We start from the raw sequence: 15000 nt of genomic DNA on the forward strand, positions 1-15000 counted from the left end.
CTGGCTGTCTGTATGCTAGCCATGTAGCTTGTACCACAGGTGAGGAGGGGCGGCTGTGGCTCAGGAGGTAGGTAGAGCCGGCGTCTAACGATCGCAAGGTCGGCAGTTCAATCCCCAGCTCCTACGTGTCGAGGAGGAGTCCTTGGCCAAGACACTGAACCCCCAAATTGCTCCCAACGAGCGGGGCCGGCGCCTTGCATGGTAGCTTGCCTACCTCGCCATTGGTGTGTGAATGTGTGAATGAGAGGCCGTTGTAAAGCGCTTTGGAATAAGGCTCTATGTCAGTACAGTCCAGAGGGAGAGGGCACAACAATACAACAACACAGTGGAAAACAATACGCTATTAAAACAACCGGTCCGTTTATTTAACATCGCACAGAGCGACAAACTGTGATCTGTGATCGGTGAAACTACAGCGAAACAGGAAACAGCGGAAATGAGTCATCGCTTTCGAGAGATCGGCGTTGGAACAGTCGGATGTCTTCAGGAATGACTTGATGTCGATACCTTTGGCCTTTCTTCTCAGGGTTCCTACAAGCTTTTAATCAACAAGTCCAATTTAAGACCTTTTTAGACCTTTTTTAGACCTCTTTGAATCGACATTTTTGACCTATTTGCGACACCATATGTAATAGCTTTTTGTCATCCTCGAGGTGATGAAATTAGGGATTTCACTGCCATACAGACAAAAAAGGAAGCAAATTGGCATTTTTTGGGTTCCAGCTTGATTCATTTCCGCGTAAATAGATGTCGTCGGACTGATTTCCTAGCAGGATCTCGTTTTTAAGACCTAACACCTCATTTTTAGACCGAATAACAGAAATGTGTGACCTTTTTAGGCCTTATGAGCAGGGGTGCACACAACTGGTGCGCCAGTGCGCATGCGTCGCCCAAAATGCATGCTGCGCGGCAGATCAGCCGCATTAAGGCGCTCTTGCGCACCAACAGCTGGAACCGCTGGGAGAGGAATTTACTTCCTCAAAATCCAACTGCTGACTGCTGCATCACTGCAAGCCCCACTAAGTAACTATCTGCCGTCCCCTCAGCCGAAGGCCCGACGAGTAATCCATCACAACAGTCGACCGACGACGACCACGGCGACTCCCCTCACGAAAACATTCGGAAAGTATCGTAACTCGTACTTTCATTCCGCGTATCGCGTATCGCACGGTTATCACGCCGCCACGTGAAAATTCAGTCCCGAACGACTCGTCGCTAAAAGGAAAAACAACACCAAGGGATTTCACGTTTCTTTTCTCTGAAGCTTTCAAACGTTCAGACGTTTGTTTTACAGTTTCATTGTCGCACCTAGACCCCTGACCCAGGGAATATGGTTGGGAATTCTATTAGAAGAAAAAAAAATGACTTTGTTGCACAATCAAAATAATGAGCTATTTAAAATGATAGCCTACAACATCCTCTACCATGGTTGAAATTGAGGACAGTATTAACAGCAGCCAAGAGAGCAGTGATTATGATGATTAAGCTTGTAGCATAAATAAATGCTTAGGCTGTAACTTTTTGTTGAAAAGTTGATTTCAGTGTTTACAGAACAGAGCAGTGCTTAAACACACTGAAATAAACGGACATCTCTTTAAAGAACAGACATTCAGTTAGTGCTTAAGGAGATGTCAGTTGATTTCATTTTGTTTTGCACACAATAATTTGTTCGTTCATCTTTATTTATTAATAAATGTCGTTTTGCTAATATAAGTTATCCATGTATCCCTTTTTCATCCATCCTGTGGGACGGGTCGTGACTCGCGAGCTCGGGGAGCACCAAGCAGCATCCCTAGGTGCTCCTCTGAGCACTGGCCCCAACAAGTTATGTGCACCCCTGCTTATGAGTTGGATTGCTGGATTTTAGACTTTAAGGCTTTTTAAGACCAGCACGGGAACCCTGTCTTCTGTTCGTTGTGTGGATTGAGCTGGGTGGCTGAATCTGATGCCTACCTGTTGAGGTTGCTTGAACCACTGGTCCATTGGTATCTGTGTGTATCTGTGTATACAGTAAAAAAAAAAAAAAAATCTTCCTTCTTCTACTTCTACTTCCAAGACAGTCTCTCTTTCTCTCCCTCTTCCCTCTGTCTTTCTCTGCCTCTCTCTAAACTAGACAGTCTCTCTCTCTCTCTCTCCCTGTCTCTTCCCTCTGTCTTTCTCTCCCTCTCTCTCTCTAACCAAGTCTCTCTTTCTCTCCCTCTCTCCCTCCCTCTCTCGAATGCAGACAATCTCTCTTATTCTCCCTCTCATCTCTTACCCTGACCTTACCCCCACCCCACCCCCTCTCTATTTATAGCTCCCCTCTTCCCTGCCCCTAACCCCCCCCCCCCCCTCCCCTGCCCCTAACCCCCCCTCCCCCCTCCCCTGCCCCTAACCCCCCCCCCCCCCCTCCCCTATCAAAGCCCAATACTAGCCTCTGTAATCGACTTGAGACGGTATAACTCACTCCTCAAGAAATAGCCCCTCCGTCCCGCTCTCCAATTGCTAGCTTGTTTTGCTATCTTTGCTGGTTTACATCAGATGCTTGAGGAGACGGTCAAGCCTCGTCCGTTGGCAAGCCGACGGTCGCAAGTTCGAGACTCGGTCGGAAAAATAGCGTAGCGTGCAATAGCGCAGGTCAGCTGTGGCTCAGGAGGTAGAGCCGGCGTCTAATGATCGTAAGATCTGCGGTTCGAACCCCGGCTGGCAACATGTCGAGGTGTCCTTGGGCAAGACACTGAACCCCAAATTGCTCCCAATGAACGGGGCCGGCCGGCGGCTTGCATGGTAGCTTGCCTACCTCGCCATTGGGTGTGTGAATGAATGTGTGTGTGAACGGGTGAATGAGAGGCCATTATAAAGCACTTTGGAATAAGGCGCTATATAAGTCAGTCCATTTACCATTTTTGAATTTCCGGGGCGACTGTTTGCAACAACTTGATGTGTCCTGTCCTGACCCGACTGTTCTGTCTGCTTTTTCAGGCTATCATGGAAACGGAGAGACCACAGACTCTTAGGGGGAGAGACCGGGGTCCTATCCGTGCCTCTCCTGCTGATAGAGCGCCCTCTGTTGGTCTGGAGGCAATGTGGCTTGAATGTGGTAAGAAGATGTTAGACAACATTTCTTTTCTTTTTTTACATTTTACATTTACATTTTTGGCATTTAGCAGACGCCTTATTCCAAAGCGACACATTTGACTAAGCAAGTGAATCATCAATTCCCCAGTTGTAGCAGGAAGAGTAATCTAGCTCAGGCCAGGGGCAATTGGCTCAGGCCAGGGGCAAATAGACACTGGAGAAACAGTACAAGGGGGGCAGTAGAGGTCTTAGGAGACACAGTATAGGGGAAAAGCAGGTGTCTCAGGAGACGCAGTGCTGGGGCGTAGTAGATGTCTCAGGAGGAGCAGTTAAGGTGTAGCCTGAAGAGATGGAGGTCTTCAGGCCGTCTTTTTAGGTGTAGTCTAAGCTGGGTCCCTCCCCCCATCTCTGAGGGAGAATGGTTTGATCTGTTTGTGAATTCTGCATGTAGGGTTCCTCAAACAAACATAGGCTTACACAACGGACCACATTTTGACAGATTTTTCCCCCTCAGCCCCCAAGTTAATTTAACAAGTCAATCTCCTGAGAACAAATGATCATACGACAAAAAAATAACAACAAAAACCCTGGACGAGGGACTTCATTAGATCATTGGCAGTGCATTCCACAATCTGGGTGCATAAAATGAGAATGCAGCCTCACCAAATCTCTTCTTTTGTACATGTGGTACACAGAGAAAACCAGCGTCAGAAGACCTGAGAGCTCTATTGGGCTGATATGCTAGCAAAAGGTCTGAACATATTCTGGTGCTGTGCTAGTGAGAGCTTTATAAACAAGCAGAAGGATCTTGAAATCTATTCTGAACTTAAATGCGTTTTAATATTCAACACAGCGCTTGATTTCAATACATGTATGTCGGGCTCAATGAATGATGATTCCATGTGAGCAGCATTTAGGCTCCTAGCTCAACAACTCATGACAACAACAGCGAAGCTATAGATCATTTGTTTGTTTACAAATTAAGACAGAGATAATTAACCCCGAAGTCAAGTCAACAAGTTCATTTACTGAGAACAAATGATCACACAACGACAAACCCCTGGAGGAGGGACAGTGAATTCATTAGGTTATTGATTAGTTCACTAATTACTGTAGACTACAGTGATTTTACTATTGACACCATCCTCCTTCCTTCCTTCCTTCCCTCCCTCCTTCCCTCCCCCCTCCCTCTCTCTCCCTCCCTCTCTCCCCTTCCCTCCCTCCCACCCTCCCTCCCTCTCCCTCCCCCCCTCTCTCTCCTTCCCTCTCTCCCCCTCCTTCTCTCTCTCTCCCTCCCTCTCCTTCCCCCATCCCTCCGTCCCTCCCTCTCTCCCTCCCTCCCTCTCTCTCTCCCTCCCTCCCTCTCTCCCTCCCTCCCTCCCTCCCTCTCTCCCTCCCTCCGTCCCTCCCTCTCTCCCTCCCTCCCTCCCTCCCTCATCCCTCCGTCCCTCATCCCTCCCTCATCCCTCCCTCCCTCCCTCTCTCCCTCCCTCCCTCCCTCCCTCCCTCCCTCCCTCTCTCTCTCCTCTCCTCTCCCAGGTCGATGATGACTGACAGACAGACAGGAGATGGGTTCCGCACCAAGCAACCGGAGCAGCAGGAGAAAGGTAAGAGCTGCTCTTCTCTCTTTCTTCTCTCTTTCTCCTATAGTTACGGTGTCTCCTAGTCTTTCTCCTATAGTTACAGTGTCTCCTAGTCTTTCTCCTATAGTTACAGTGTCTCCTAGTCTTTCTCCTATAGTTACAGTGTCTCCTAGTCTTTCTCCTATAGTTACGGTGTCTCCTAGTCTTTCTCCTATAGTTAAGGTGTCTACTAGTCCTTTTGAGTGACCATTTTAGGGATTTTAGGGAGAGCTTTTCATGAGAACAGATTTAGATTTGCTCTTCTTCATAAGAAAGGCTTTTCTCTTCTTTGGGTTTGAGGCAGGGTTGTTGCCTGTTTTGCGCACCGAGGACTGTCACCGACTTTGGACTCTTGAAGGAAGCAGCTACTTTATTCCACTGTCATAAAAAAGAATCGTAAATCGTGATTTAATATTTCACAAGATTAATAGGAGAGGCCCTTGCTCTCCGTCTCACCTGTTAAGACATGGGATATTATATTAGTTCCTCCAGTCCCTCGTCCCTAAAGCCTGGTGATGCATGTGTCAGGCTGCAGGATAATGATGGGGGAAATAAATTATGTTTGCAATGTAGCCCATCAGTTATCTCTGGGCTGTATACCCAACCTAATTGCCTGGGTGCCTTAGCTGTGACAGTATTCTGCGACTGCAAGCACATGTGTATCTGTTTTTAGGCAAGGCAAGGCAAGTTTATTTGTATAGCACATTTCATACAACAGGGGCAATTCAACGTGCTTTACATACAGCATTAAAAAAACACAGAAAAAGAAGGATGGTAAGAAAAAAAATGAACAGATACATATATAGGAAATCAATAGATAAACATTCAACAACATAATAAGACAATGAATACAAAAAAAGATATAGATAAAAGTGTTATTACTGCAACACTTTTAATTATATAACACATAGAACACTTTAAATAACCACATTCCCTGTAAGAATGATATATTTCATCACTCGACTTCACATTTATTCGATGACATATTTTTGGGGGGGGATCTTTCAATCTAAATTCAATCTAAATGCCAACACTCTTTCACCACACATCCCTCCCTCCCTGTCTGTGTTCAGCCTAGTTTAGTTAGTGTGTCCCGAGTGTAATGTTTCTACCGACCGCCCGCGGCGCTGTTCAACACACAACTCCCGTACCAGCACACACACACACACACACACTCTCTCTCCCCCTCCGCTTGGAGTGTACCACGGAGCCACCATGGGCAACTGAGGAGGGCAACAAGACAAGCAGGCTTGTTTCCTAACATTCACCACCCACCACCCACCCAACCTGCCCCCTCTATGCCTGATGTCGCAGTCTCCAGAGCACACAGGTACTCCCCATGCGGCGCAACACACAGGGGGGGAGCAGCAGGCTTTCAGACACGGTAGGAGGAACGGCCGGGACACTTTGAACAACCCCTAACCTACCATGTTTGAGTGGAGGTTTTTAGGGTTTTAGTTATTTTTTTTCCTTCTGGGGGTGCTTTGGCTTCTTTAGCGTTAGCCTCTTAGCCTCTTAGGGTGAAACGTGAAACGTGCCTCCCTTGTCTTGTGTTTGATCCCTCGGAAGGAATTCTCGATTTGGAATTCTCGGTGGTTTTACGCGTCGGACGGATCGGGGTGATTTTTTGGTTGTGTGATTAAATTAAAGTGTTTAATTAGTTTCTTACCACCCCGCGCGGGTTTCTATCACACTCGCACTGTCCGCTTAGCGATGTCAGATATAGATCCCAGAGGAGGGGGGGGTAATGTTGTGTGTGCCTGGTGGTGGTAGTAGTAGTAGTCTTAGGAGGTTAGCTTAGCCGGAGTGGTTTGTTTCGTGGAGGAAAGCAAGGCCCCGTCCGTCCGTCTTGTGTTGGTTGGGTGGTGGTGGAGTTTGTTGCCCTACCCCTCCCCCACTCCTCCTCCTTCTCCTCCTCCTTCTCCTTCTCCTCTCACAGGCCCCAGACGGACGGGGATATGGACGGGGAGGGGGGGAATCATCTCCACTTCAAAGCGGCACTCGTGAACCTAAGGGAGGGGGGTTAGCGTAGCTTAGCTTAGCATAGCGGCGCTAGGGGTTGTTGTTGTCGCGGTGGTGGTGAGGATGATAGCTTAGCTTAGCATAGCGGCGCAGGGCAGGGTGGTTGTTGTGGTGGTGATGATAGCTTAGCTCGGGTTAGCGTTAGCCTGTTGGCTTGGAGACGCGTTGGGTCGTCGGCTGCTAGGCTAGGCTAGCTAGCTGGCAGTAAGTAAGTGGTAGCCACTAAGCCACTGTCTGTGTTCGTCATGATAATAACACGACCGAAGTTAGCTGCTGTGTGTGTGTTGTTACCTGGGTGTAAAGGCAACATCGAGGGAAGTACAGCTCGCTCCTATGTGATGTAGACAGCAGCTGATCATACACACATCACACAGGAGCTGGGGGGGTGGTGTTGTGGTTGCTGCTGTCGGCCTGTGTCGGGGTTAGTTAACCTCCAGCTCACTTTGGATTGTGTTGTTGTGAGTTTAGCCACAGCAGCTGATTGTGATAGTGAGATCAGGCTGGTTGTGTTCCCAGGCAGTCTCTCCCTCTCTCTTTCCTCTGTCTTTCTCTCTCTCTGTCTTTCTCTCTCTGTCTCTCTTCCCTCAGTCTCTCTCTCCCTCTCTCTCTCTTCCCTCTCTCCTCCTCTCCCTCTCTCTAACCAAGTCTCTCTCTCCCTCTCTTTCTCTCTCCCTCTCTTCCCTCTCTCTTTCTCTGACTCTCACTAAAGTAGACAGTCTCTCTCTCTCTCTTTCTCTCCCTCTCCCTTTCTCTCCCTCTCTCTCTCTCTCTCTTCCCTCTCTCTTTCTCTCCCTCTCTCTAAAGTAGACAGTCTCTCCTCCTCTCCCTCTCTCTAACCAAGTCTCTCTTTCTCTCCCTCTCTCTCGCTCTCTCTCCCTCTAACTCAGACAATCTCTCCTTCTCTCCCTCATCTCTTACCCTGACCTTACCCCCCGCTCCCCCCTACAGTAGCTAACTAGGCGTTATCTTATATCTTGCCGTAGTTTGTTGTTGAAGATTCATTCACAAAAAGACATAATAGGTCAGACCTAAAATACAGGTATAGATATGTTGTTGTCATGTGTCTAGTTGTTGTTGTTTGGTTTTGGTGTGTTTGTGTGTTTGTTCAGGGTACGTTCAGTACAGCAAGAAGAGGATGTCTCCATGGTAAAACACAGTCACACAGACACACACAGTCAGTCAGTATACGTTGAATCACATCTCACCCTCCTCCTCCTCCTCTATAGCCTCCTCTCACCCTCCTCCTCCTCCTCTATAGCCTCCTCTCCTCCTCCTCCTCCTCTATAGCCTCCTCTCACCCTCCTCCTCCTCCTCTCACCCTCCTCCTCCTCCTCCTCTATAGCCTCCTCTCACCCTCCTCCTCCTCTTCTATAGCCTCCTCTCACCCTCCTCCTCCTCCTCTATAGCCTCCTCTCACCCTCCTCCTCCTCCTCTATAGCCTCCTCTCACCCTCCTCCTCCTCCTCTATAGCCTCCTCTCACCCTCCTCCTCCTCCTCTATAGCCTCCTCTCACCCTCCTCCTCCTCCTCTATAGCCTCCTCTCACCCTCCTCCTCCTCCTCTATAGCCTCCTCTCACCCTCCTCCTCCTCCTCTATAGCCTCCTCTCACCCTCCTCCTCCTCCTCTCACCCTCCTCCTCCTCCTCTATAGCCTCCTCTCACCCTCCTCCTCCTCCTCTATAGCCTCCTCTCACCCTCCTCCTCCTCCTCTCAGCCTCCTCTCACCCTCCTCCTCCTCCTCTATAGCCTCCTCTCACCCTCCTCCTCCTCCTCCTCTATAGCCTCCTCTCACCCTCCTCCTCCTCCTCTATAGCCTCCTCTCACCCTCCTCCTCCTCCTCCTCTATAGCCTCCTCTCACCCTCCTCCTCCTCCTCCTCTCACCCTCCTGTAGCCTCCTCTCACCCTCCTCCTCCTCCTCCTCTATAGCCTCCTCTCACCCTCCTCCTCCTCCTCTATAGCCTCCTCTCCTCCTCCTCCTCTATAGCCTCCTCTCACCCTCCTCCTCCTCCTCTATAGCCTCCTCTCACCCTCCTCCTCTTCCTCTATAGCCTCCTCTCACCCTCCTCCTCCTCCTCTATAGCCTCCTCTCACCCTCCTCCTCCTCCTCTATAGCCTCCTCTCACCCTCCTCCTCCTCCTCCTCTATAGCCTCCTCTCACCCTCCTCCTCCTCCTCTATAGCCTCCTCTCACCCTCCTCCTCCTCCTCCTCTATAGCCTCCTCTCACCCTCCTCCTCCTCCTCCTCTATAGCCTCCTCTCACCCTCCTCCTCCTCCTCCTCTCACCCTCCTGTAGCCTCCTCTCACCCTCCTCCTCCTCCTCCTCTATAGCCTCCTCTCACCCTCCTCCTCCTCCTCTATAGCCTCCTCTCCTCCTCCTCCTCCTCCTCTATAGCCTCCTCTCACCCTCCTCCTCCTCCTCCTCTATAGCCTCCTCTCACCCTCCTCCTCCTCCTCTATAGCCTCCTCTCACCCTCCTCCTCCTCCTCTATAGCCTCCTCTCACCCTCCTCCTCCTCCTCTATAGCCTCCTCTCACCCTCCTCCTCCTCCTCTATAGCCTCCTCTCACCCTCCTCTTCCTCCTCTATAGCCTCCTCTCACCCTCCTCCTCCTCCTCCTCTCACCCTCCTCCTCCTCCTCTATAGCCTCCTCTCACCCTCCTCCTCCTCCTCTCACCCTCCTCCTCCTCCTCCTCCTCTCACCCTCCTCCTCCTCCTCTATAGCCTCCTCTCACCCTCCTCCTCCTCCTCTATAGCCTCCTCTCACCCTCCTCCTCCTCCTCTATAGTCTCCTCTCACCCTCCTCCTCCTCCTCTATAGCCTCCTCTCACCCTCCTCCTCCTCCTCTATAGCCTCCTCTCACCCTCCTCCTCCTCCTCTATAGCCTCCTCTCACCCTCCTCCTCCTCCTCTATAGCCTCCTCTCACCCTCCTCCTCCTCCTCTATAGCCTCCTCTCACCCTCCTCCTCCTCCTCTATAGCCTCCTCTCACCCTCCTCCTCCTCCTCTATAGCCTCCTCTCACCCTCCTCTTCCTCCTCTATAGCCTCCTCTCACCCTCCTCCTCCTCCTCCTCTCACCCTCCTCCTCCTCCTCTATAGCCTCCTCTCACCCTCCTCCTCCTCCTCTATAGCCTCCTCTCACCCTCCTCCTCTCACCCTCCTCCTCCTCCTCTATAGCCTCCTCTCACCCTCCTCCTCTCACCCTCCTCCTCCTCCTCTCACCCTCCTCCTCCTCCTCTATAGCCTCCTCTCACCCTCCTCCTCCTCCTCCTCTATAGCCTCCTCTCACCCTCCTCCTCCTCCTCCTCTATAGCCTCCTCTCACCCTCCTCCTCCTCCTCTATAGTCTCCTCTCACCCTCCTCCTCCTCCTCTATAGCCTCCTCTCACCCTCCTCTTCCTCCTCTATAGCCTCCTCTCACCCTCCTCCTCCTCCTCTATAGCCTCCTCTCACCCTCCTCCTCCTCCTCTATAGCCTCCTCTCACCCTCCTCCTCCTCCTCTATAGCCTCCTCTCACCCTCCTCCTCCTCCTCTATAGCCTCCTCTCACCCTCCTCCTCCTCCTCTATAGCCTCCTCTCACCTCCTCCTCCTCTCACCCTCCTCCTCCTCCTCCTCCTCCTCCTCTCACCCTCCTCCTCCTCCTCTATAGCCTCCTCTCACCCTCCTCCTCCTCCTCTATAGCCTCCTCTCACCCTCCTCCTCCTCCTCTATAGCCTCCTCTCACCCTCCTCTTCCTCCTCTTTAGTCTCCTCTCACCCTCCTCCTCCTCCTCTATAGCCTCCTCTCACCCTCCTCCTCCTCCTCCTCCTCCTCTCACCCTCCTCCTCCTCCTCTATAGCCTCCTCTCACCCTCCTCCTCCTCCTCTATAGCCTCCTCTCACCCTCCTCCTCCTCTATAGCCTCCTCTCACCCTCCTCCTCCTCCTCTCACCCTCCTCCTCCTCCTCTATAGCCTCCTCTCACCCTCCTCCTCCTCCTCTCACCCTCCTCCTCCTCCTCTATAGCCTCCTCTCACCCTCCTCCTCCTCCTCTATAGCCTCCTCTCAGCCTGTGCTCTGTCTCTCAGAGAGACAATCGTTTCTCTCTGTCCTTCATCCCCCTGTTTTTCTGTTTTCTCTTTCTCTGGGAACCGTTTTGTCTCCATCCCTCATCCCCTCTCTCCCCTATTCCTCTTCCCTCTCCCTCATCCCTCTCTCCTCTCTCCCTCCTCCCTCTCTCCTCTCTCCCCCCTCTCTCCCCCATCCCTCTCTCCTCCATCCCTCTCTCCTCTCTCCCCCATCCCTCTCTCCTCTCTCCCTCATCCCTCTCTCCTCTCTCCCCCATCCCTCTCTCCTCTCTCCCCCATCCCTCTCTCCTCTCTCCCCCATCCCTCTCTCCTCTCTCCCCCATCGCTCTCTCCTCTCTCCCTCATCCCTCTCTCCCCCATCCCTCTCTCCTCTCTCCCCCATCGCTCTCTCCTCTCTCCCCCATCGCTCTCTCCTCTCTCCCTCATCGCTCCCTCCTCTCTCCCCCATCGCTCTCTCCTCTCTCCCCCATCCCTCTCTCCTCTCTCCCCCATCCATCTCTCCCCCATCCTCTCCTCTCTTCCTCATCCCTCTCTTCCCCATCCCTCCCTCCTCTATCCCTCTCTCTTCTCTCCCCATCCCTCTCTCCTCATCCCTCTCTCTTCTCTTCCTCATCCCTCTCTCCTCCACCCCTCATCTCTCTTCGCCATCCCTCTCTCCTCTCTTCGCCATCCCTCTCTCCTCTCTTCCTCATCCCTCTCTCCTCATCCCTCTCTCCTTTATTTCCCACTCCTCTCTTTTATTCCCCATCCTCTCTCCTCCATCCTTCATCCCTCTCTCCTCTCTTCCCCATCCCTCCCTCCTCTATCCCTCTCCTCTATTCCCCATCCCCTCTCTCCTCCATCCCCCTCTCCTCTCTTCCTCATCCCTCTCTCCTCCGTCCTATGCACGCCACTCAGCCGACGCTTTTATCCAAAGCGACGTACATTAGCAGTGAGTCAGTACACACGGTCCCATCGGGAATCGAACCCACAACCTAAGCGGCTAACCTTGTTAGCGCCATGCTCTACCAACCAAGCCACAGAGTTACCACTAACCCCTCCGTCCCCCCCCCCCCCCAGGGAGAATCGTCGTCCAGCAGCAGCGGTAGCGGCTCGGGCCTGACCGCGTGGCCTCTGACCTCCGACCTCCTAGAGGCCCGCTGAGGCGGGAGGCGGAGGAGGAGGAGGAGGCTGGTGTCACCACCACCGCCGCCACCACCACCACCACCACCACCCCACCGCCAGAGACATGAGCGTCGTCAGAGAACTACCGGCCGTGGGCGGGGGGGGCTACCTGGGGGGGGTCGGCCACTTCACGGAGAACGCCCCGCGGCCTCCGGTCCCCGGGGAGGAAGGGGGAGGAGGGGGGGGGGGAGGCAGTAGTAGCCTCGGCCCCCCCAGCCACAGCAGCAGCCATAGGCGCAGCCACCTCAACAACCCCCCTGTCCAGTCCTACTACCACCACCACCACCACCGCCCCTCCACCACCACCTCCTCCTCCTTGTCCGCCTCCTCCTCCAAAGCGGTATCCGTGGTGGCGGACCACCACCGCGATTCCTCTTCCTCCTCCTCCTTCCGGACTATCGAAGCGTCGGTCCACCCCCACCCCCCCTCCTCCTCCTCGGCCCCCACCCCCCGCCGGCCGGACCTGGACCTGGGCTACGAGCCGGAGGGAAGCGCCTCCCCCACTCCGCCCTACCTGAAGTGGGCGGAGTCTCTCCACTCGCTCCTGGACGACCAGGAGGGTATCCAGCTGTTCCGGGCCTTCCTGCGCCAGGAGGGCTGCGCCGACCTGCTGGACTTCTGGTTCGCCTGCAGCGGCTTCCGCAAGACCACGCAGGAGAAGCGGCCCAAGCTGGCCAAGGCCATCTACAGGAAGTACGTGCTGGACGCGTCCAACAGCGTCGTGTCGCGGCAGATCAAGCCCGCCACCAAGAGCTTCATCAGGGACTGCGTGGTCACCAGGCTCCACCTGGACCCCGCCATGTTCGAACAGGTGAGGAGGAGGGAGGGGACGTGGGGGAGGGGACAGGTGAGGAGGAGGGACGGGGGAGGGGATGGGGGGGAGGGGACAGGTGAGGAGGAAGGACAGGTGAGGAGGAGGGAGGGGGATGGGGGGGAGGGGACAGGTGAGGAGGAGGGAGGGGGAGGGACAGGTGAGGAGGAGGGGATGGGGGGGACAGGGATTGCGTGGTCACCAGGCTGCACCTGGACCCCGCCATGTTCGAACAGGTGAGGAGGGATGGGTGGATGAAGGGGCAGGGTGGATGAGGGGGACAGGGGGGCGGAGGGAGATGAGGGGACAGGGGTGGATGAAGGGGCAGGGGGGGGGGACAGGGGGGTAGGTCAGGTCTGGATGAGGGAGGGGGGGACAGGTGCTAGATTCAAAGTGCTTTACATATAGCTTTAGAAAATACAGAAAAAGAAGGATAGTAAGAAAGAAATTAAAATGGCAAGAATAGATACATATATATAGAGAAAATAAATAGATAGATAAACATTTAACAACATTATAAGAAGACGAATAAAAAGATAGAGATAAAAGTGTTGTTACTGCAACCGTATTCGAGCGCTGCTCCCCGAGATCGCAGGTACTGTGTAAAACGACACGTTTGATACTGCATCTGTATTCAACCGCTATCCTGGCCGATACGGTGTGTGTGAATTAAATAACCGATCAATACATAATAATCATAATAATACATTAGACTTATATAGCGCTTTTCTAGACACTCAAAGACGCTTTACAAACTGAAAAGATGGAGTAGTATTTTTTTTTTTTTTGAAATAAAAGAAAGTATAGGGGCCTAATTAAGGTAGTGCTGGGGACACATGGGAAGGGGGAGAGGGGGAGAGGGTTAACTGGTGAAGGCGAGCTTGAAGAGGTGGGTTTTGAGGGCCTGTTTAAATGTTGGGAGGGTGTTGGCCTGTCTGATGTGGTTGGGGAGGGCGTGCCAGAGGGACGGGGCTGCGGCTGAAAAGGCCCCATCACCCCAGGTCCGGAGCTTGGTCCTGGTGGTCTTGAGGGTAGTTTGGTCGGCAGTGTTAATACATGTTTAATAATGGTGTAATAAAAGTGTAATAAAGGTGTAATGACCCTTCCCCCCCAGGCCCAGACGGAGATCCAGACCACGGTGGAGGAGAACACCTACCCTCTCTTCCTGAAGTCCGACCTGTACCTGGAGTACACACGCACGGGGGGCGAGAGCCCCAAGCCCCCCAGCGACCACAGCCCCTCCTCTGGCGCGGACAAGCCGGGGGGCGCGGGGGGCTACCTGCCCACCCTCACGGAGGATGTGGAGTGGCGGAGGGACCACCGGGGGGAGGAAGAGGAGGATGAGGAAGAGGAGGATGAGGGGGAGTGCGGGGGGGGCACCCCGGCGGGGAGGGTGGCGGAGAGGCTGCTGATGGAGGCCGGCCCCCAGGGGAGGGCCTCGGCCAATAGGAGGCTGCAGCAGGAGGCGCGCGAGTACCGGTAAGGGAGGCTGTCGGAGTGTGTGAGTGTGTGTGTGAGTGTGGGTGTGGGTGTGGGGGTGTGGGTGTGGGTGTGGGTGTGGGTGAGAGAGTGTGAGTGTGTGAGAGAGTGTGGGTGTGTGAGAGAGAGTGAGTGTGTGAGAGAGAGAGAGTGAGTGTGAGAGAGTGAGTGAGTGTGTGAGAGAGAGTGAGTGAGTGTGTGAGAGAGAGAGAGTGAGTGTGTGAGAGTGAGTGTGTGAGAGAGTGTGAGTGATGCAATCATTCATCCTATCTATCTCGTGTTAACAGAGTGTCTCTCTCTGTCTCTGTCTCTGTGTGTGTCTCTCTCTGTCTCTGTCTCTCTCTCCCTGTGTGTGTGTGTGTGTGTGTGTCTCTCTCTCTGTCTCTCTCCCTGTGTGTGTGTGTCTCTCTCTGTGTCTCTCTCTCTGTGTGTGTGTCTCTCTCTGTGTCTCTCTGTGTCTGTGTGTGTGTGTCTCTCTCTGTGTCTCTCTGTGTGTGTGTGTCTCTCTCTCTCTCTCCCCCCCCAGGCCGTGGCGGGAGCCACCCAACCCCCTCTACTATGTGAACATGGGCTACGCCCGCGCCCCCGCCACCTCCGCCAACGACAGCGAGCAGCAGAGCATGTCCTCCGACGCCGACACCCTCTCCCTGCCCGACAGCACTGTGTAAGACACACACACACACACACACACACACACACACCCTCTCCCTGCCCGACAGCACTGTGTAAGACACACACACACACACACACACACACACCCCGTCACTGCCCGACAGCAATGTGT

At 53.4% G+C, this 15000-nt stretch overlaps 1 protein-coding gene and 1 pseudogene across 2 annotated transcripts in view; both read left to right on the plus strand.

The window, feature by feature from the left end:
- thumpd1 (THUMP domain containing 1) overlaps positions 1–11905 on the plus strand; it is a gene marked incomplete at its 3' end in the record, with an annotated part of 50394 nt that extends 38489 nt beyond the window's left edge. The window contains exon 7 of the mRNA XM_080524626.1: positions 11822–11905. Coding sequence (XP_080380752.1) covers positions 11822–11905 — 84 coding nt within the window. The remainder of the gene's footprint in view (positions 1–11821) is intronic.
- An 85-nt stretch (positions 11906–11990) lies between these two features.
- Positions 11991–15000, plus strand: part of LOC308151711 (axin-1-like) — a 15596-nt pseudogene continuing 12586 nt past the window's right edge. The window contains exons 1-4 of the transcript XR_013938072.1: positions 11991–12120; positions 12265–12737; positions 13852–14216; positions 14743–14880. The product of XR_013938072.1 is annotated as an axin-1-like (transcript). The remainder of the gene's footprint in view (positions 12121–12264; positions 12738–13851; positions 14217–14742; positions 14881–15000) is intronic.

This window comes from Nansenia antarctica (assembly GCF_963989245.1).
Source record: "Nansenia antarctica genome assembly, chromosome: 2".
In the NCBI taxonomy this organism is placed as follows: domain Eukaryota; kingdom Metazoa; phylum Chordata; class Actinopteri; order Argentiniformes; family Microstomatidae; genus Nansenia; species Nansenia antarctica.